Source organism: Chiloscyllium punctatum, chromosome 9 (genome assembly GCF_047496795.1).
Source record: "Chiloscyllium punctatum isolate Juve2018m chromosome 9, sChiPun1.3, whole genome shotgun sequence".
Lineage (NCBI taxonomy): Eukaryota > Metazoa > Chordata > Chondrichthyes > Orectolobiformes > Hemiscylliidae > Chiloscyllium > Chiloscyllium punctatum.
Window position 1 is genome coordinate 81,474,022 of NC_092747.1, and position 23,162 is coordinate 81,497,183.

General features: G+C 40.1%; 1 protein-coding gene across 1 annotated transcript in view; it reads right to left on the reverse strand.

Annotated features, from left to right (window-relative positions):
- Positions 1–23,162, reverse strand: part of gpc6a (glypican 6a) — a 1,024,509-nt gene that overhangs the window by 18,831 nt on the left and 982,516 nt on the right. Inside the window, exon 7 of the mRNA XM_072577902.1 lies at positions 4,665–4,801. Within this exon, the coding sequence (XP_072434003.1) occupies positions 4,665–4,801 (137 nt within the window). The remainder of the gene's footprint in view (positions 1–4,664; positions 4,802–23,162) is intronic.

A 23,162-nucleotide genomic window follows, 5' to 3' on the forward strand; every position in this document is an offset into this window, starting at 1 on the left:
CTTGTGTCACCCACTATCACTATCCTGGGGGTTCCATTGACCAGAAATTAAATTAGCCAGCCAAGATGTTCAAGTCCCATGAGTGAATAAAACAAAATAGTAGTTGATTACATACTAATAGGACAGCAGGTTACATTGGCTTAAGATTGGTTAACTGTAATAAAATGTAAGAGACATTGTTATCTTCTAAGAAATAGCAACCAGGTCTACGCTAGTAGAACTGACGAACATAGAATAAAATAATTCATGTCAGAGACAGTCATTAATATATCAGTGGAGAGAGCTATTCCAAAACATATTAGTGAACCCTTTCAGGCCAGTTGCCTTATAGAAAAATTCTGAGCCCTTAGACTTTCGCAAATGGCATTGAGGCAGCCAGCACCCAAAATGTGAGCAATATTTGGATGGTATCTTGGAAACAAATTCGCATCTGTAGAAAGTGGGCAGAAATTTTATTGATCTTTTATTTTTTAACAAAGCCTGTGATTGTGAAGTAAAGAAATGATCCGCATAAAGGAACAGAAAGGAAGATAAAATTAAGATTTCAACCAATACCAGCACGTAGCCTGGGATTGTTGAATAGCATAAGATGGGTGAACTTGCAGCATGGATTGGTACCTGGGATTTCAATGTTGTGGCCAATTCAGAGGCATGGTTATTGCAGGTTCCTGGATTAAGTTGTTTCAGTAAGAACAGAGAAAATGGTAAAAGAGGGGGTGAGTGTGGCACTGTTAGTCAAGGACAGTATTACAGTTGCAGAAAGGATGTTTGAGGACTTGCCTACTGAGATAGTATGGACTCAGATTAGAAACAGAGAAGGAGAAGGTATTCTGTTGGGAGTTTTCTATAGGCCTCTAAATAGTAGAAGATACGTAGAGGATAGGATAACAAAGATAATCCTCGACAGGAGTAAGAATGACAAGGTAGTTGTTATGGGGTCTTTAATTTTCCAAATATTGACTGGGAATACTATAGTTCAAGTACTTTAGATCGGTCAGTTTTTGCCCAATGTGTACAGAAGGGTTTCCTGACACAGTGTGTAAACAGGCCAACAAGGGGAGAGGCCATATTAGATTTGGTACTGGGTAATGTACCTGGCCAGGTGTTGGATTTGGAGGTAGATGAGCAATTGGTGATAGTGACCACAGTTCAGTTATCTCTACTCTACGCAAGATTTAGAATGCATAGGATGGGGAAGGAAACTGAGGGGATGGGCACAATTAAAATGTGGAGCTTATTCAAGGACCAGGTTCTTGATAATTATGTACCAGTCAGGTAGGGAGGAAGTTGTCAAGCGTGGGAGCTGTGGTTTGTCAAGGAAGTTGAAACTTTTGTCAAGAGGAAGAGGTTTTGTATATAAAAAAACTGTGATAGCTCAGTTAGGGTGCTTGAGAGTTACATGTTACATGTTAGCCAGGAAAGACCTAAAAAGAGAGCTAAGAAGAGCCAGGAGGGGACATGAGAAGTTGTTGGCAGATAGGGTCAAGGAAAACCCTAAATCTTTCTATCGATATATCAGGAATAAAAGAATGACTACAGTAAGATTAGGGTCAATCAAGCAATGTTGTGTGAAGTTGTGCGTGGAGTCAGAGGAGTTAGGGGAATTGCTAAGTGAATACTTTCCATCAGTTGTCACACCAGGAAAAGACAATGTATTCGGGAGAATACTGAGATACGGGTTCCAAACTAGGTGGGATTGAGGTGCATAAGGAGGAAGGAGGAAGTGTTAGCAGTTCTGGAAAGTGTAAAAATGGATAAGTCTCTTGGGCTGGATGGAATTTATCCTAGGATACCCTGGGAAGTCAGGGAGGAGATTGTTGAGCCTTTGACTTTGATCTTTATGTTGTCATTGTCTACAGGAATAGTACCAAAAGACTGGAGGATAACAAACATTGTTCCTTTGTTTAATAAGGGGAGTGGAGACAACCCTGGTAATTATAGACCAGTGAGCCTTACATTGGCTGTAGGCAAAGTGTTGGAAAAGTTTTCAAGAGATAGGATTTATAAGCATCTAGAAAGGAATAAGTTGATTAGGAATAGTCAACGTGGTTTTGTGAATGGATGGGTTGTGCCTCACAAACCTTATTGAATTCTTTGAGAAGGTGACCAAACAGGTGTATGAGGGTAAAGCAGTTGATGTCATGTGTATGGATTTCAGGAAGGTATTTGGTAAGGTTCCACATGGTAGGCTGTTGCACAAAATATGGAGGCATGGGATTAAGGGTGATTCAGCAGTTGGGAACAGAAATTGGCTAGCTGAAAGAAGACAAAGCATGGTGATTGATGGGAAATATTCATCCTGGAGTTCAGTTACTAGTGGGGTACCATAAGGATCTGTTTTGGGTCCTCTGCTAATTCATATTTTTATAAATGTCCTGGATGAAGGCATAGAAGGATGGGTTAGTAAATTTGCGGATGACACTAAGGTCGGTAGATTTGCAGATAGTGATGAAAGATATTATAGGTTACAGAGAGACATAGATAAGCAGCAGGGCTGGGCTGAGAGAAGGCAAATGGAGTTTAATGTGGAAATGTGTGAGGTGATTCATTTTGGAAGGAGTAACAGGAATGCAGAGTACTGGGCTAATGGTAAGATTCTTGGTAGTGTGGATGAGCAGAGAGATCTCGATGTCCAGATACATGGATCCTTGAAAGTTGCCACCCAGGTTGGTAGGGTTGTTAAGAAGACATATGGTATGTTCACTTTTATTGGTCAAGGGATTGAGTTTTGGAACCGTGATGCAGCTGTACAAAACTCTGGTGCGGCCACATTTGGAGCATTGTGTGCAGTTCTGGTCACCGCATTATCGGAAGGCTGTGGAAGCTTTGAAAAGGGTTCAGAGGAGATTTATTAGGATCTTGCCTGGTGTGGAGGGAAGATTTTATGAGGAAAGGCTGATGGACTTGAGGCTGTTTTTATTAGGGAGAAGAAAGTTGAGAGGTGACTTAACTGAGACATATAAGATATTCAGAGAGTTAGATAGGTTGGACAGTGAGAGCCTTTCTTCTCGGATGGCAATGGCTAGCATGAGGGAACATAGCTTTAAATTGAGGGGTGATAGATATACGACAAATATCAGAGGTAGTTTCTTTACTCAGAGAGTAGTAGGGGCATGGAATGTACTGCCTGCAACAGTAGTAGACTCACCAACTTTGAGGGCATTTAAATGGTCATTGGATAGGCAAATGGATGGGAATAGAATTGTATAGGTTAGATGGGCTTCAGATTGGTTCCACAGGTTGGTGCAACGTCGAGGGCTGAAGGGCCCATACTGCTATGTAATGTTCAATGTTCTATGTAGCCATTAAGCCCAAGAAAATGGAAACTATAGCCTGAAACTCCCTTGTTTGATCTCAAAATCACCCTTCTCACATTAGAAATGTTTGGAAATCAGAACTTCTGGCTTCTAAAATTTCAAATTGAAAATATATAATCTAGCAGCAGGATTCAGTGAATGACAATTCTTTTGCTGTCTCATCTCATTCCAAATGAGAGGGATTTAGATATTGATGACCATGAAAGTCAACTATTCTTTTTCCTCTAATGCCGTCTTCTTGCCTTCCTGCTATCCTGTAGGTATTGTATAAATTGGGATTGGTTTTATGTTTGGGATGTGGGAAATAGGGCAGTTTGTTACAAACCATCAAAAAGCATGTGATCATATTTTAATTCAAACTCTGGTCAATTGGTTGGCTTTTTGACTCAGGGTTTATAGTCTAAACCCAAACTCTACCTCCACTGGTTTGGATATAATAATCACTTCTCAGATACCAAGCCGGGTCCTTGACTAATGTAACCCTTCCCAAAAATGTTGGTATCAAACGTGGCACTAATATGGCTGTGTCAGTCAAATTAACACAGACCCAAAATCAAAACCAGTATCACTCTGAAGCACACCTTATTTAATGAGTCAATATGGAAGCTTTTGTTTAAGTCTTTCATCCTTAGAAATTACATATTTATTTAAGTTATAGAACAATTCTATCTTAAATTTTGGTTCAACAGGTACTTCTAAAGCTGTAAACTGACAGCCCAATATTTTTCACACCCATTGTGTAATAGTTGATTCTACCTAAAAAGTGAAAGTGAAGGTTAGGTAGGAAGGATTCATAACTCTTAGAAGGTGAATAACACGCATTATTGATTTCAAGAGAATCTAGTTGTGTTGATGGGACATTGATAATTCTATTGATTGGAATGGGCTAATATTAATGAAATCTTTCATGGAAACCCTCATAACACATCATGTATAATAGAGGCTATGGTTTAGACAAAGCTAACCACAAATTAAAGTTTATAATAAAGGAGCTCAAAGAGTGCTTGATTTTGGAGCAAAACTCAGCTTTGTCACCCAGTGTAAGGTTGGTCAAGCAATGTTAAAAACCTTGCTTTACTAAATACAACAACTAATTGCAAACTCAGTCTTACTTACTGCTATATTGTTTTTCTTCTTTCTGAAAGAACATCATCATCCTAACCAAGAATATTTCAACTGTAACTAATTGGTTTGTTGAAGATTTATTGTAATGACAACTCCCAACACTATCCTTACACAAGCAACAGCTGCCACCACCCATTCTGACCAGCTGCCTTGTGAATGCATGATAATTGCAGGTTCCTGATGTGAATGTAATGGGAATGTCTCCTCTGTAGTATACCTCACCTGCCCTTGGTATGTCCATTCCAGCAATCCTCTTCATCCGGCACACCAGCAGTCACTTTATCATCATTACAGATGTTGTAAGGTAATGTGGACCAGAACTTCTTAGCCAACTTCAGTTTCTCCTTAACATCAGTAACCTGAAGATTGCATGAGGCAGCACAGCATCTTAATAAATAATTTCATTCAAATATGGTAGTGAAAATGAAAGCAGTAATGATTGCACTGGATGTAATAAAGATGATTGGTATTTTTGTATATTAATATATAATCTATCCACAACATTGAGAAATGTTTGCATTGTTTTATTGTAAAGCTAATCTGCTTAGACAAAAAAAACTGAATAAGCTACTGTTTGAAAGTAATAAAAAGGCTATAACAAAATTGCTGAATAAGGTGCTTGGAATATATTACATAGCTAACCTTATTTCTACAAGTTTTCTGGAGTCAAAGAATTTTCGAAGGAGGCTATAATATGGACATTTAGAAGTACCCTCGTCTCATTCTGTTGATGAGGTTAAAATTTAATTGCTAGAACTTGGAAAGTTCAAGGAAATAATTATTCATCTCAAACAAACTTTGTCAATATTGTAACTCAGCATTTACTATAATGGTGTGGATTGTATTATAACATAGAACATAGAACAGGAACGGGCCCTTCAGTTGTGCGAACATGATGCCAAGTTAAACTCCAGGTTGTTCTCCCACAATGTCATAGTTGCATTCCAGCAAAATCTCACTTAATAGAAAATCACTTCATATAAATAATGGGCCGATGGAAGAAGTGGGGTTGGGGCAGACCAGCAAAAAATATCACTCACAATCACTAAAAATCATCCATAAGTCTAACGCAAAGTATAGCACAGCCTTAATGAAGTTATATCATCATATTTATCAACCAAACAATAGTAACTTTAACACCGTACATTTAAAAAACAAACATTGTTATGTAGGACAGATGGTCATCATGGTGCGTAAGGTAGACTCTCTCATTCCTGTTAAGCGAGCTATATCACATATTCTCTCTTTATGCTCAAAATGCTTTATAATATCCAGCTTCTCTTCTTGTGTTACAGCCTTTCATTTGCATTCACCACCTGCAATTTTATCACCAGGACACTTCTTGCCAGCATTCTTGTCACTATGCCCCTCCATCTTTTCAAAAAAATCTAGGAGCAGTGCACCTTTCACAAGAAACTGCTCAATGTATCTCTCACAGAAAGCTGCTCTGTTGGCAGCTGACATTGGTGCATATGCAGAACGGCATGAAAACTGATGCTGACATCGGCATAAGCACAGGACAAAGCACACAAAATGATCACGCTGGAATCATGCTATTGCGAACAGAGGTAAGTGATCTTGAAAATACTGTTCCTTAATTCCTCAGCGACATCATAAGCAAATTGCTTTGCCAGAACATGCGTTATCCATTAACTACCTGTAATCCCTTTTGTCTGCCCGTGGTCCATACCTCTTCATCCATTGGATATTCATGTGCTTATCTAAAAGTGCTTTAAACGCCCTTATTGTATCTGCTTCTATCACCACCCCTGGCTGTGTACTCTATGTAAAATACTTGCCCCTCATATCTCCTTTGTACTTGCCCCCCCTCTCACCTTAAATGAATGCCCCCTAATATTAGACATTTTAACTTTGGGAAAAGATTCTCGCCATCACCCCTATCTATGCATCCAGTTAATAGATTTCTATCAAGTCTACAATTTTATAGACTACTATCAAGTCACCCCTCAGCCTCTGCCGCTCCAGAGAAAATAACCCTAGTTTTTCTACCCTCTTTGTATTCTTTACAGGGAGAGACATCAATATCTTATTCCCATTATATTACACCTTACACTTGTTCCAGGCTGGTTCTATTTGTCTAATTAATGAGCCAATTAACAAAAGTGGAGATGGTGGAAAGTTTTACTTCAATATGTCACTGAGAGGAGTCTGGAATGTTATTCTTCATCTTTGAACATCTGATCATCTGGGCATTCTAACTCGCCAAAGAATAAAGTTATCACTAACAAATTTTGAAAGTGGAAAATGCACCTCAGTGACAAACTGCACTGCCATGATCTTCCTTAAATTAGTCAGCAGTCAAGAACATGTTCTTATCTTGTATGCTCAATGAAGTGGAACAGAAAACAGTACTATAGGTTTCTAGTTATCCATCATTATTACACATTTATGCTTTCACAGAGTACCAGAAAAATATTGAAAAGTATTAAAAGGAGTGTTTCCACTCACAGAGACCATTCCTCATTAAAAAGGGTTCTTGACAAAGGTTTATTTGCATTGCTTCATAGTCATTATGAGACTTTACTAAAATGATCATGTTTGATAGTAAATGTTAAACTGTAATTAGACAGAACTCAAAGCATCTTACTAGTTATTCAGTTATTCTGGCTTGAGGCAAGCTGTGCACAGTTTCTATCAATTGTACAAGATGTGAAATGCAAGTGCAGAAAGCAGTTGCCTTCAATTGTGGAAAATGCCATATTTATTTGATTTTGATTTATTTACTTTATTTATTGTCACATGTATTTTTTGTACCAAAATATAGTGAAAAGTGTTGTTTAGTGTCACCACTCTTCACCTTAAAACACAGAATAAATGAAAACATGGAATATAAATGCAGTAAAATAAAAAAAAAGAAATAAAGTTCAACTTTACAGTCTTTCTTGATAAGTGCTCAGTCATGGACCTGGTGTGGTCAAGTTAGGGATCCTTTTGCTGCGCCACCAGATCAAAAGTCACCATGCCCCATTGCTTTGACTGTCAATGTTTACAATCTCAGACTGCTGGATTCAAATGTTTCTCAGTGGGAAAGTGACTTAAAGAGGCAATAGCTTGAATAAGGTTGATTATGACAAAATCATATTTGAAGTCAACTCTAGTTTATTGTTCTATCACAAAAAATCTTAAAAGCTATTATCTTTGGCCTAGCACTATAAATGTCAAACATAATTTAGTTTAAAGAGAATCCATTTTTAAAAAATAATAAGAACAGTTTTCTTGAATGTAATATAGGTGACAAGTCACCAATAGCAATACTATTGCTCTGAGGAGGCACTTAATACAAGCTAAGTGACTGCCCAAGAACCCTTTTCCTATTCTGCTTCCATGTAAAAGGATTATTCACACTTGGTTTCATGTGACACAGGCTTTGGATAAGTACATTAGTATCCAGAACCAATTATACTCAGGAACCTTTTCTGTGATCAGCCTTTGTTATAACCAAATATATTTGGGAAGATCTCCAAGAAATACTGCTGACACTTACGATGAGCAAAACTCTATGTTTTAAAATAGAAAGTCACAGTACTTAGATATATAAAATAAAATGCTTTTTCCTCACTATTGTATGTTCTGATAACATGAAGGCAGATAATTTCAGTCTCATTTGCACACATACATGTTCATTCACAACCCATTCCTTTTAAATCTTGGTAAAAAAGTGTGTCAGACTGTCAACTGTAAGCTTTCTCACTTTAATCCTTGAGGCTTCATCATTTCCTTGTATACCCTTTGCATTTTCATTTTACAAACGATTGGCTTGTCTATGATGATTTGGAGGTGCTATCCCCTGAGGCATTATACATTGCCGAGACTCAGAAGAGTTTATGGCAACGATGAATGGACACCGCAAAACATTTACCAGACAGGCGTGTTCCCTCCCAGTTGGGGAACACCAACGGTCTGGGCTTTGGGACAGGCAACAACGTAAAATGGCCAAGAAGAGGATGATAGCCAAGATTGGTACCCATGGTGATGGTCTCAACTGGGACCTTGAATCCAGCAGTCTGAGACTGTAAACATTGACAGTCAAAGCAATGGGGCGTGGTGACTTTTGATCTGGTGGCGCAGCAATAGGATCCCTAACTTGACCACTCCAGGTCCATGGCTGAGCAATTAACAAGAAAGACTGTAAAGTTGAACTTTACTTCTTTTTTTTATTTTATTGCTTTTATATTCCATGTTTTCATTTATTCTGTGTTTCAAGGTGAAGAGTGGTGACACTAAACAGTACAGGTGACCCTATGACCCCACTGCAGTACGTGTACACACACACACACACTCTCATTCACTAGAGTCATATAGAGCATGGAAACAGACCTTTCGGTCCAACCCGTCCATGCCGACGAGATATTCCAACTGCAATCTAGTCCAACCTGCCATCACCCGGCCCATATCCCTCCAAACCCTTCCTATTCAAATGCCTCTTAAATGTTGCAATTGTACCAGCCTCCACCACTTCCTCTGGCAGCTCATTCCATATACGTACCACCCTCTGCGTGAAAAAGTTGTCCCGTCGGTCTCTTTTATATCTTTCCCCACTCACCCTAAACCTATGCCCTCTAGTTCTGGACTCCCCGACCCCAGGGAAAAGACTTTGCCTATTTACCCTCTCCAGACCCCTCATAATTTTGTAAACCTCTATAAGGTCACCCCTCAGTCTCCGATGCTCCAGGGAAAACAACCCCAGCCTGTTCAGCCTCTTCCTATAGCTCAAATCCTCCAACCCTGGCAGCATCCTTGTAAATCTTTTCTGAACCCTTTCAAGTTTCACAACATTTTTCTGATAGGAGGGAGACCAGAATTGCACGCAATATTCCAACAGCGGCCTAACCAATGACCTGTACAACTGCAACATGACCTCCCAGCTCCTGTACTCAATACTCTGACCAATAAAGGAAAGCATACCAAATGCCTTCTTCACTATCCTATCTACCTGCGACTCCACTTTCAAGGAGCTATGAACCTGCACTCCAAGGTCTCTTTGTTCAGCAACACTCCCTAGGACCTCATCATTAAGTGTATAAGCTAAGATTTGCTTTCCCAAAATGCAGCACTTTGCATTTTATCTGAATTAAACTCCATCTGCCACTTCTCAGCCCATTGGCCCATCTGAGGTAACCCTCTTCACTGTCCACTAGACCTCCAATTTTGGTGTCATCTGCAAACTTACTAACTGTACTTCTTATGCTCACAACCAAATCATTTATGTAAATGACAAAAAGTAGAGGACCCAGCACCGATCCTTGTGGCACTTCACTGGTCACAGGCCTCCAGTCTGAAAAACAACCTTCCACCACACCCTCTGTTTTCTACCTTTGAGCCAGTTCTGTATCCAAAAGGCTAGTTCTCCCTGTATTCCATGAGGTCTAACCTTGCTAATCAGTCTCCCACGGGGAACCTTGTCGAATGCCTTACTGAAGTCCATATAGATCGCATCTGCCGCTCTGCCCTCATCAATCCTCTTTGTTACTTCTTCAAAAAACTCAATCAAGTGCTCTCTCAGATGCTCAGACATGCATCCTCCACACTCACACCCACACACTCACTCTCTCACAGACTTATACCCTATTACATTCACACCCATACATATACCCTCTCACAGACGTATACCCCATTACACTCACACTCACACACATGCACATATACACACTCTCTCACAGACATTCACACCCCCACATGCACACACTAAGTTTGTGGGGTGAATTTGTACTTGCAGAATTACATTTTATTTTGCTCGAAAACTGCATAAATCCATGTAAGATTCTGTAAATTCCACTTTAGAAACAGAATCTGTCTGACCTAACATTGGGACACAGATAGAATTTAACCTCACACCTTGAATGCATTATCTGAGCTGAGATGGCACCTATTGCTATAGCTTTTTGAGAATGTAACTTTAAAAAGAATTCCGGGATTTACATTTGAAGGAAGTGGAACTAACATGATCATTCTAAAAGAAGAAAGACTTCGGCTAAATTTGTTTAATATTACACAGTGGCTTAGTGGTTAGCATTGCTGCCTCACAGCACCAGGGTCCTGGGTTCAATTCCTGCCTGTCTGTGTGGAGTTTGCATGTTCTTCCTGTGTTTGCGTGGATTTCCTCCGGGTGCTCCGGTTTCCTCCCACAATCCAAAGATGTGCAGGTTAGGTGAATTGGCCATGCTAAATTGCCCGTAGCATTAGATGTGTTAGTCAGGGGTAAATATAGGTTAGGAGTTTGGGTGGGTTTCTCTTTGGAGGGGCGGTGTGGAGTTGTTGGGCCGAAGGGCCTGTTTCCACACTGTAGAGAATCTAATCTAATTCCATGACACTGTAATCTTGTTGCTATAAATTCTGTCTTATGATTCTGCTCCACAACCAACTGATGAAGAAACAGCGCTTCTAAAGCTAGTGCCTCCAAATAAACCTGTTAGACTCTAATCTGGCTTTGTGCGATTTTTCACCTTCCCTTTGATAAAATTATGATTTGGTTTGCATGGATTTTAAGGCACAGGGATGAGAAACTTGAAAAATTATTCTCCTAAACAATAATTGATTGATTTATTTACTGTCATGAGTACTAAAGTATGGTGAAAAGCAGTGATTAGATTAGATTACTTACAGTGTGGAAACAGGCCCTTCGGCCCAACAAGTCCACACCGCCCCGCCGAAGCGTAACCCACCCATACCCCTACATCTGCATCTACATCTACCCCTTACCTAACACTACGGGCAATTTAGCATGGCCAATTCACCTGACCTGCACATCTTTGGACTGTGGGAGGAAACCGGAGCACCCGGAGGAAACCCACGCAGACACGGGGAGAACGTGCAAACTCCACACAGTTAGTCGCCTGAGGCGGGAATTGAACCCGGGTCTCCGGCGCTGCGAGGCAGCAGTGCTAACCACTGTGCCACCGTGCCGCCCACGGTGCAAGCAGATCAGAGTAAACAAGGATGTAGAGAGCAAAGGTTTTAGATGGAGTCATACAGGTAACATTGCACAGGGCATACAAAAGAGATCAACATTAGCAAAATCAGCATTATTTTAGGCTAGAGAGTCCATTTGATAGTCTGATAACAGCCAGGAAGAAGCTGTCCCTGACCTACTGGTACGTGTGTTCAGGCTTCTGTATCTTCTGCCTGATGGAAGAGGTTATCGGAGAGCTTTACTGGAATATGAAGAGTGTTTGATAATGTTGGCAGCCTTTCCATGGCAGCGAGCCATGCAAATGGAGCCCATGGATGGAGGGTTGGCTCCCATGATGGTCTGAGCTCTGCACACCCTCTGTAGTTTCCTATGATCCTGGGCGGAGCAGTTGCCATACCAGGCCATTATGGACCTGGAAAGTATGTTTTCAATTGTACATCTGTAGACGTTGGAGAGGGTTCTTATGGACATGCTAAATTTCCTGAGCTGCCTGAGGAAGAAGATGTGTTGTGCCTTCTTCACCAACACAACTACATGGGAAGACCAGGACAGGTTTGTCAGTTATTGTCACTCTGAGGAACTTGATGCTCTCCACCCTTTCGAGCTCAGTTTCATTGATGTAGATGGGGACGTGCTCTCCTCCTATTTTTCTAAAATCAATGGTCAGTTCTTTTGTTTTGGTGATGTTGAGAGAGAGCTTGCTTTCATTGCATCACGTCTTCAAGCCCTCTATCTCACTTCCGTATTTTGACTCATTGTTGTTAGACATCCGTCCTACAACAGTGATGTTGTCAGCGAAACAATAGATGGTGTTCATTCAGAATTTGGCAACACAGTTGTGGGTTTATAAACAGTACAATACTGGGCTAAGCATGCATCCCTGGGTGATGGTGAGGCGGGGGATGGGGCTGCAATGTAGAGTGTTATTGTGGAGAAAGTGCAGTTTTCTCTCTTCACTGATTGCGGTCTGTGGGTCAGGAGGCTGAGGATCCAGTTTCCAGCAGGCTGAGCCGAGACGTAGGTCATGGAGTTTTGAGATTAGTCCAGAGGTGTTGAAGGTGGAGCTGTAGTCAATGAGCAGGAGTCTGATGTAGGTGTCCTTGTTGTTCAGATGCTCCAGGGAGGAGTGCAGGCCAAGGCATCTGCTGTGAACCTGTTACGATGGTATGCAAATTGTAGGTGATCAAGGCTGGCTGAGAGACTGAAGTTGATGTGGCCCATGACCAGCCTCTCAAAGCACATCATGACTATTGAGATCAGAGCCACTGGTTGTAAACATTAAGGCAAGTTGCATGTACTTTCTTAGGTATGGTGATGATGGTGGTCTTCTTTAAGCAGGTGGGGACTACGGTTTGTAGGAGTGAAAGGTTGAAGATATTGATGAATACCTCAACCAATTGGTCCACACTAGATCTGAGTGCTCAACTGCTGAAACCGTCTGAGACCATTACTTTTCTTGGGTTGACTCCCAGGAAGACAGATCTGTTGGCTGCAGCACTCACAGAATGTGAGCTTCAAAGGATGGGACAGCAATATATTGCTAACATCTAATTGACAACGAAATGATGGTGGTTAACTTCATTCTTCTGCGGTAGCATTCTTCTTCCATCACATTCTTGACTTGTGCCTTGTAGATGCCAGACAGACATTGGGAAGTCAGGTGATGAGTTACTTTCTGGAGGAATCCTAGCCTCTGACTTGTTCATTTAGCTATTGTATTTATATGACTCATTCAGTTCAACTTCTGGTCAATGGTAAACTTTAGGATGTTGATAGTGGGAGATTCAGTGATGCTAATGCCATTTAATGTTAAGGGCATTGGATACAGTGTCCCTTGTTGGAGATTGTCAGGGCTTGGCACTTGTGTGGTGTGAACATTACTTGCCACTTGTCAGCCCAAACCTGGATATTGTTCAGGTCTTGCTGCATTTGAATGCGGAATACTTCAGTATCTTGAGAATTATGAATGGTAACAACTGTTATGCAAACATTGATGATCATTCCCACTTTTGAACTTATGATGGAGGGAAGGTCATTAATAAAGCAACTAAAGATGTTTAGACCAAGGACACTACCCTGAGAAACGCCTGTGGAGATGTCCTGGAACTGAGGTGACTGACTTCCAACAACCACAACTATTTTCCTTTATGCTTAGTATGACACCAATCAGCAGAGAGTTTGCCTCTGATTCCCATATGTTGGGTCTCCCTGGTGCCACTCCCTGTCGATTGTGGCCTTGTTGTCACGCCTTCAAAAAACTCAATCAATTTATAAGATATGATTTCCACGTATAAAGCCATGCTGACTATCCCAAATGAGTTCTTACCTCTCCAAATGCCTGTCTCTCAGAGTCTGATTTAACAACTTACCCATCACAAACGTTAGGCTCACCAGCCGGTAGTTCCCAGGCATTTCCCCGCAGCCTTTCTTAAATAATGGCATAACATTAACCACTCTCCGATCTCCACACACTTCACCCATGAACATACAAATATCTCTGGTAGGGGCCTTGCAATTTCCTCCCAGGTTCCCACAAAGTCCTGGGATACGCGTCATCAGATCCTGGGAATTTATCTACCTTAATGCATTTTATGACTTCCACCTCTTCTTCTGTAAAGTGGACTATCTTCAAGATATCCCTATTTATTTCCCCAAGTTCCCTGGCATCCATGCCTTTCTCAATGGTAAATACTGATGAGAAGCATTAATTTGGAATCTCACCCATCTCTTGTGGCTCCACACATAGACAACCTTGTGGATCGTTAACGGGTCCTATTCTCTCCCTAGTTACTCTTTTGACTTTCCTGTCCTTGTAGAGTCTCTTTGGATTCTTCTTTACCTTACCTGCCAAAGCCATCTCATCTCATCTCAATGGGAAAAGACATTGACACTGTTGAATGAGAGGAAATGTCCACTAGCGAATCTCTGTTCAATGTGTAGAAATTCAGATCAAAGTTTACCTGTTTTTCCAATGTAATCTCCACTGGAGCTAGTTTTTAGTCAACTTTTGTTTATTCAAAATGTTAAAATAGTATTATTTTTGTTTTGATTCAGTTATGGGATGTGGGTATTACTGGCGAACCAGTGATTCTTGCTTAGCCCTAATTGCTGTGGAGTCACATACCATCTTTGTTTCTCTAAAGGACATTTGTGAACCAACTGATTGTTATAACAATAAACAGTGGAATTCAAATTTCACCAGCTGTTATGGTGGCATTTGAACTCATGCACTTAGAACATGAGATTCTGGGTTACACTACCACTATGCCACCACCTTCCCTGGCATGCAGAGTCAACTTACAACACATAAATTCCAAAAATAAATTGATAAAATCAAAAGATAAAAAGAAAAAGGTAAAATAAGTCGGACAATCTGATAGAGTCCTAATAGAGCGAAATAGCCTTTGTAACATTTTAGGTAACCTATTATCACCACAATAAAGCTATTGCTGATACTTGAAACAGTATCATTACCATAACATTGCAATTTGTGGCAGTACATGAGCTGAAAACGTCTAACTGTACCTTGTGCAATGAGACTGGATTTCCACAGCTCTCAGCAGATTAACAATGGGATTGTTTTATCTTTAACATCATGAGGTTCCAATGATGACAGCATTTGCCAGCAATTAGGTGTCAATTTGCCTTCATCAACAAGCACCCTCCAGCCTCTCAAACATACAATTTTCCATTGTTTAAATAAATAGATTTTTTGCAGGGACCGTTAATTCTCACAGAAGGGCAATGTAGTTAGCTCTGTTAGGATAAAGGAAATCAGAAACCCCAAGGACTAAATTGCTTTTATCAAGTGTTGACCCCACTCAGAATGTGTTCATTGATTAACTGTTGTTTCCTTGTGAGTCACAGGGCCCACTGGATACCATGTGAGAATAATCTGACAGCTGCCACAGAAACTAAAATATTGACATGGTTTGCAGAAAGGGTTGCTTGCTATTCAGAATAAAACATATTGAAATACGCTTTGAACAAGTCAATAAAAACAAACAAAACATTGTTTGTTGATCTATTTTACATGAAAAGACTCCGATATTTGTGTAACGTGCTACTCAACCACTGTCTCCATCTAAAACATTCTGGGCGATATTAACATGGAAATCTTTCAAATTCTATTCACAATGCCATAAACCAGCAAACAAAATTATCCCTTAATAGAATCTGGCCTGACAGCTTGAAGAAAGCAGCTTGTCTGCAGTGTAAATAAATGATGCCTTCACATCTTGTTGTCTTGTGTAGTTTTTTTTTCTAGTTTGCTTTAATAGCCACAGCAATTTGTGTCCCCGAGGAAAATTTTTTTTTTATAAAACTACTTTCTTCACTAAAATAAAATCTATATGACTCAGTGTCCAAGGACACCTCTGAGGCTTTAACTGTATAAACTCTGAACATTGAGTAGTATTGAGTTATATTGAGAAGGTAGATTCACCATATAGTCAGCAGGGGACAGCACCAGACAATCTTTACCATCAAAGTCTGAAACCACATGACATCAGGTTCTAGTCCAACAGGTTTATTTGAAATCACAAGCTTTCTGAGCGTAGCCCCTTCATCAGGTGAAGTGAGCCACATCATGTTTACCACCAAACTGTAATGACTGTGTATTAGCCTTAGATGAATTCATTTCTCCTACTGTACGGTGTGACAGGGGTAATACTCGACAAATACAAACATTATTTTCCACTGCACATGTAATCTTTTCTCTTGTAAAACATATTTCCAAATGCTGACATTATGATGCAGCTATTTTATACAAATATTATCACATAAGTATTCTCCAAAAAACAACCCTGAAACCAGTGATACATTAAAATTACATTGCAAAACAAATGTATGGTGAGAAAGGTCAAGCTCCAAATATGCTAATCAGTTTGACAGAGATCACACTGCTGTAAACAGGTCTTTCCTTCTCTGCAATGCACAAAATAGAAACCTCTCCAACTTAGCCATTTAGTATATTTCCACATAAACCAACAAATGACTGCAGGAGCACAATGACAAATGGCTAAGCATTTGACAAACCAATGATAATTTAGGAAATTAATGATTCAGCAGGGCAATCACACATTCTTAACTCTCTGTTAATAGTGTTAGAATGCAATAAAAAGGAATATATAGATTGAATAATTTATACACTGCCCCCGACTGAAAACACCATTTCATTATTTGCAAACTTATTTAATAATTTATTTAATAATCTTTGCATTCTGCACAGGCACAAGAATGATTACAAAACAGAAATTGCTGGAGAAACTCAGCAGTTCTGGCAGCATCTGTGGAGAAAGAAACAATGCTGACGAAGTGTTATTGGACTCAAAACTCTGTTTCTCTATCTGCAGATGCTACCAGATTTGAGCTCTCCAGCAATTTCTGTTTTTGTGTCAGATTTCCTCACCCCTTGTACTTTGTTTTATTATATGAGAATGGCAATATGTTAACTTTAAAATACATCTACTTGGTAATTTTCGTATTACTTGGTAGGTCATTTTTATCCCAAACTTTATTCTTCAATTTTGCAATATTAATTAACACTTTCCACTCATGCAGCATACAGCTGGGTTTCTCAAGCGGTCAGCAGTTCTCCATAGCTAGCTACTCTTTTGATGTTGTATCCATGACCCACTTTTACACAATAATGAGAGTCCCATGATTACCAATGGTATCACTATTTTGCAGCCCAGGAAGTTTGTTGTGTTCAGTGACAGAAAGTACAGGTTTCCCATTATATTGCCATGATGTAGAAGATTGCAAAAAGGCAAATCTCCTTTGACTTCAATGGAAAGTCATAGGAATAAGGTTAATAATATTTTTTAGAAAAGGACCTCTGATCAGGCCTAATAACAACAGTGCTCTGTTGAGATGTAGGGGTGACATTACACCATTTACATGCTGAAAAAAATGTTTAAAAAATATTGTCAATACTGAATATTTTCTGTCATGGAGTGAAAGATCCTTTCAGGTATTATTTGAGGGCTTGCATACTTTCACAGCAGCAGCTGTCCAAAGAAAAAGGCTAACTGGTCTTAAAAACACATTTTTACATTAAGCTGCTTATTTCTTTAAATATAGCAGGGGATAATTTAATTCTGCTTCTTAATTGATCTTCTCCAGCCAATTAGTAAAGAAATATGCTACAGCAGCTTATCTCCAGCAGGGTGACTTTTTAACTGTGCTTCATGTGATGTGCTTCATTGGCATCTGGTAGTGAACTATCACTGCCAGCAGAGATGGTGGAGCAGCTGGGGCCCACATTCCCCTTGTTGAAAGGAGCTGTATGGATGTGGTTGATAGTGGAGATGGGAAAGACAGATATCCAGAAATCAAAACACACAAAAGAATCAAGTGATTGGATGACACAGATATGAGTCTGTCAGTAACTTTGCTTGCAGTGTCAAATTACTTCGATGTTGATCAAGTTTCACTGATGCACAACTGTACCAGTTACTATGAATTCTAAAGCATTAGAAGCTTGCATTTGCTTCAGTTTATGTGTCTCCATCTGTATAGAACTTGCAAGTGTTTGGAGAAACAGTAATGAAAAACAGTAAATTAGAATAAAGCATGACAGCCATAGATGTGACTTCAGTCACAGTAACTTGTAAAGGTGCATTTAATCATAGAGTCATAAAGACATACAGCACTCTTTGTTTACACTGAATATTTCAGGAAACCGACTCTTTGGTCAAATTCACCCCTGCCAACCAGATATACTAAACAAAATGTAATATTGCATGCAATTCTGGTCTCCTTCCTTTTGGAAGGATGTTGTGAAACTTGAAAGGATTCAGTAAAGATTTACAAGCATGTTGCCAGGGCTGGACGATTTGAGCTATAAGGGGAGGCTGAATAGGCTGGTCGGGTTTTCCCTGGAGCATCAGTGGTCGAGGGGTGACCTTATAGAGATTTTTAAAATCATGAGGGTCATGGATAGGATAAATAGACAAGGTATTTTCCCTGGGATAGGGGAGTCCAGAACTACAGGGCATAGCTTCGGAGGAGAGGGGAAAGATACAAAATGGACCTAAGGGTCAACTTTTTTACACAGAGGCTGGTGCATATATGGAATGAACTGCCAGAGGAAGTGGTGGAGGCTTTACAATTACAGCATTTAAAAGGTGTCAGTGGGTAAATGAAAAGGAAGGGTTTGGAGGGATATTGGCCAAGTTCTAACGAATGGGACATCTACCTGCTAATTCATTAGCTTCTGTGGTTAGGCCTGTATCTCACCAACTCTGATTTCAAATCATTTGAAAAGGAAGTGTTTAAAATGAGGGAATCAATTGGTCAACTGCAACCTGCAACATTTTCATCAAGTTAATCTACTCTGTTGAGCTGCTAAATAGGACAAATGCAGGAAAGCAACAGGGATGTTTCAACCTTGTCGACTGGTTCCCAGTCATGTCATTGACACCTGAATTGGAATTCTAAGCCAAAGTTTCAGTGAGAAAAGAATAACAGCTCTCCTGCCCGTGCCAAAACTCAGTACATGGGTCTGTGGGCCATTAAGAGGTCTCAGCAGCATGTTTGGAAATATGATTATGAAGGCATATTGGAAAAAGCATCTTTTGGCCTTCCTTTTCTTACACTTTGCACTCCCTCAAATCCACACAAATGTCTTCGGCCCAAGTCCCACTCTATTTATCTGACTCTTACAGACTGACCCTAAAGTCTTATACTGCGGTCTCCATTTGTAATTCACTACTGTTACCCACCAGCCAAATAGTCTAACAAACTCAATTAATCACCAGGTGTCTCTTTGTCTACACTGAGTATTTCAGGAAATGAAAAGGTGAATTAAACCTCTTAATCCTTTAACGTTTAGATATTTGGGGGATATCATTGCATTAGTAACACAACCCTAAGAGAATGCTCTGGTGACAAAAGTTTAAATCCCACCGCTGCAGCTGGTAAAATTTAAATTTGATTATTTGTTCTGCAACTGAAAACTCATCTCATAAAAACACTATTGCAAAAATCCATCTGGTTTACTACTACCCTTTGAGGGAAGGAAATGTGCTGTGCTTACTTACTCTGATTTATATGAAACTCCAGACCCACAGCAAGGTGGTTGACTGATAACAACCCTTTGAAATGGCCTGAGTAAGCCAATCAGTTCAAGGACAATTAGAGAGGGGTAACAAACGTTAGCCTTACAAATGGCACTCATTTCCCAAGAAAGAAGAAAGCAACAAAAATCTGTCATCACACTGACTAGGTCATCTTCTAAGAGTATATTCTCACTAGATGCTTGGGGCACCGTTTCAGTCTCGCAGATGTGCAATTGTCACTTAAAAATAAAAGTAATGATTTCAGATCTGTGCACCAGCTTTCAAGTGCTAAATTGTCCCATGTCTGTTGATTCTGTTGTTCCACCAAAAACAGGAAAGATCTGGTCAACAAAGGATCTGTGACAAATCATGTGAGATATGTCACGATTGCTACAGTTGTGTATAGTATGACCTGTTGCAGACAAGGTCACTTTAAGTTTGAAGCACTTCAGTTTTTTCCTCCAGATTAGTGGAGACTGCATTAACACCAGTCAATGTACACTTCCTGTTAACATTAAGCAGCTGACTGATTCCTGTGAAAGCATGTCCCAGCAGATAAACAGAAATAACAGACTCTGAATATCTGTGTTTGCACTGTTGGAAAATTCTTTCCAGTCTACAAATATTTGAATAAGAAAGATGTCGAAGTTGCTCAGGCCTTCAAGCTTGTCCCATCTTTCAATAGGATCGTGGTTGATTGGTTTTTAACCTCAATCCTACGTTCTTGCATATCACCCATGCTAATCAAGAATCTGTCTATTTCAGCATTAAAAATATTTAAAGATGCTGTATCTACTATCTTTTAAGAGTTGGAATTCCAAAGGCTTACAATCCTCAGAGAGCAAAAATGTTTCCTCATAGAATTTGTACAGTATGGGAGGAGGCCACTCGGCCAGTCAAATCCATGCCCACCCTCTGACAAGCATTCCACAGAGACCCAACCCTCACTCTATCCCTGTAACCTTGTATTTCTTAAGGCCAATCCACCAAACCTGCACATTTTTGGACTGTGGGATGAAACTGGCACATCCAGAGAGAATGTGCAAACTCCACATGGATAGTTGCCTGATGCTGGAATTGAACCTGGACCTGTGGCGCACCAGTGTGCCACCCATCGCTGTCTTAAATAGATTTCCCCTTATTTTTAAACCATAACCCCTTGTTCTAGGTTCTCCCACAAGAGGAAACATCCAGTCAAGTCCCCTCAGGATCTTAAATGTTTCAATTAAATTACCTCTGACTTTTCTAAACTTCAGAGGATATAGGCCGAACCTGTCTAGCCTTTCCTCATAAGGCAATCTGCTCATGCCAGGTGCTCGTCTGGTAAACCTTCTCAGAACTGCTTCTAATGCATTGATATCCATCCATAAGTATGGTGCCCAGTATTGTCTACAGTTTGACAGATTTGCTCTGTATGTTCAAATATCTTGTGCAACTGAAGCTATTTCCCTGCTCAGTTGAAGAAACCTTTGATTGCTCCCAACATATCATAAATCACAAGGGCCTCCTCTCCATTACTGTCCAATTAGAGTACTGCCTTCTTCTTAGGTTTCAGTTTGGTAGACTTATTAGCCACCTTAGAACCCAATGTACAACCTGTAAACTCTGCCACATATGGGGCAGATGGTGGTCAAAGTGTGAGGGTCACGGTGGGGTGTAGATGAGGTGTTTGGAAGGTTGTGCTCACTCTTTCCATTGCCTTGCTGTTATCTCTCTTGTTGTGCTCAGTGCCTTACCATATGACCCTTTTCTATTTTGGTCAGTCACATGCCAATGAGGCAATGCATTATATACACTGTCCTCCTGGAATGTCCTGCTGTGATTCTCTTCTGACTTGAGCAGCTGTTTCAGGAGTCTGAGGTCAGGCTTACAAACAGTGTGTGCGTGATTGAGAACATGTGTATGATCATCTCCAATGCATCATTCAAGTTTGTGCCCATGTTCCTGGCCATTAGATATGGTGATCCTCCATTCCCCAACTCTTTACCCCAGCTTTGCAAGGGAGAGGCTGGTGTTTCAGGGATAAAAGCTACACAACTGGATCCTTGATTAAATAAGTGGAGTTCTCAGATAACAATTCAGATGATTGGACAAGTCTACTGGTGAACAATATCATGTTCCGTGGGTCAGTGACTTGTTGTATGCCATATAACATGCATTCCCTCTTTAAGGTGTGGCAGTCTGCCTTTATGTTATCGAGCAGAATAGCTGGCCTTCCAGTTGGTGAGCTGCCTACAGGTAATGCACTTTACATGACATCACGGATTTAATTCACACTGACTAAACCATTTATAGAACAGTCGCCCCTTGAAACCTTTTCGAGTGAATGCAACATAGCTGGCACTATTAATATCATCAGGAAATTATTATATTTATATATAATGCCTGTTCTGATAAAGAGTCACCGGACTCAAAACATAAATACTATTAGATCAGCTGAGTTTTGCCAGCATTTTCTGTTTCTGTATATTGTTGTTGATTGAAGACTATCAGAAGAGCACACCGACGCATAACTTATTTCTAAAGGCTACTAAATAAAATATCAGTAGAAATTCTGAAAACTGACATTAATTATAAATTCTTCAGCATTAAAAAAAAGTAAAACACACAATTATTTAGCTCTCAAATGAGGAAAGTTTGCCGTTAATGAATGCATTATGGTTACAAGTAATGCAATGCCCTAATCCTGTGGGACTCGGGAACTTTTGCAAGTCAATTGAGTGAGAGAACAGTTAATTAAATCTCAACACAGGAATGGGGATTAACATTCAGGATGAACGTACCTTTCCAAACACAGAAAGTTTATGCTAGAAAATTGTAAGTATTACTTCTCAACACCCTGTTTTATCAGCTTTGAGGTTGCAAGAGTAAATGTCATCACTTTGTTTTGTTCAGGATTAGCAATGTTCAGACTGGAACTAGGCTGCAGGAACAAATGCAATCTTAAGCTATAGCAAAATTCTTCAACTCATTCAATATCTAAACTTCCTTCGTATGAGAATGAATCACAGGGGGTTAATGCATTTCTAATATATGACAAAAATCAATTTGCATTCCACTGTAGTCATGGTCAAATCCTTCCTCTACATAAACTGCATTCAAAACAGTGGCTACAGATGAAAAGCAGGTGTTGGTAGTTGTGGTAGTTGGATTTTCTCCACTCAAGGCTGATAGGAGATGTGCAGATTGAAACAACGCAGATGCAGAATCAGCTGATATATTCAAATGGAAGCAGCTTCACAAACATCCCCCTCCTCAATTAGGGGGAAGCTCAGCACAAGAATCAGATCTGAAGCATTCATAAACAATCTTCAGTCAGAAGGGCTGGTTGGATGATCCATCTTGGCCTCCTCCAGAGGTCCTCAGCCAACTTGGCCCATTCCCGTGGGATCAAGAAATGGCTGAAGACACGAGATGCTACAAAGGCTATGAACCCTGACAACATTCTGACAGAAATTTTGAAAACCTTTGCTTCAGAACTTTGCATACCCTTAGTCATGCTGTTTTAGTACAGCTACAATACTGCCCCTATCTTACAAAGTGAGAATTCCTCAAATTAAAAAGCAGGACAAATCCAATCCAGATGAGTACTGAACCTTGGGTCTGCTCTCATTCATCTATAAGGAAATGGAACACCAAGCCATTGATTCCTCAACTGTCATTAATGTCCTCTCATCTGGAGAATTCTACTCTATGGCTTCCCACCTCACAGTCTTCCAACCATTC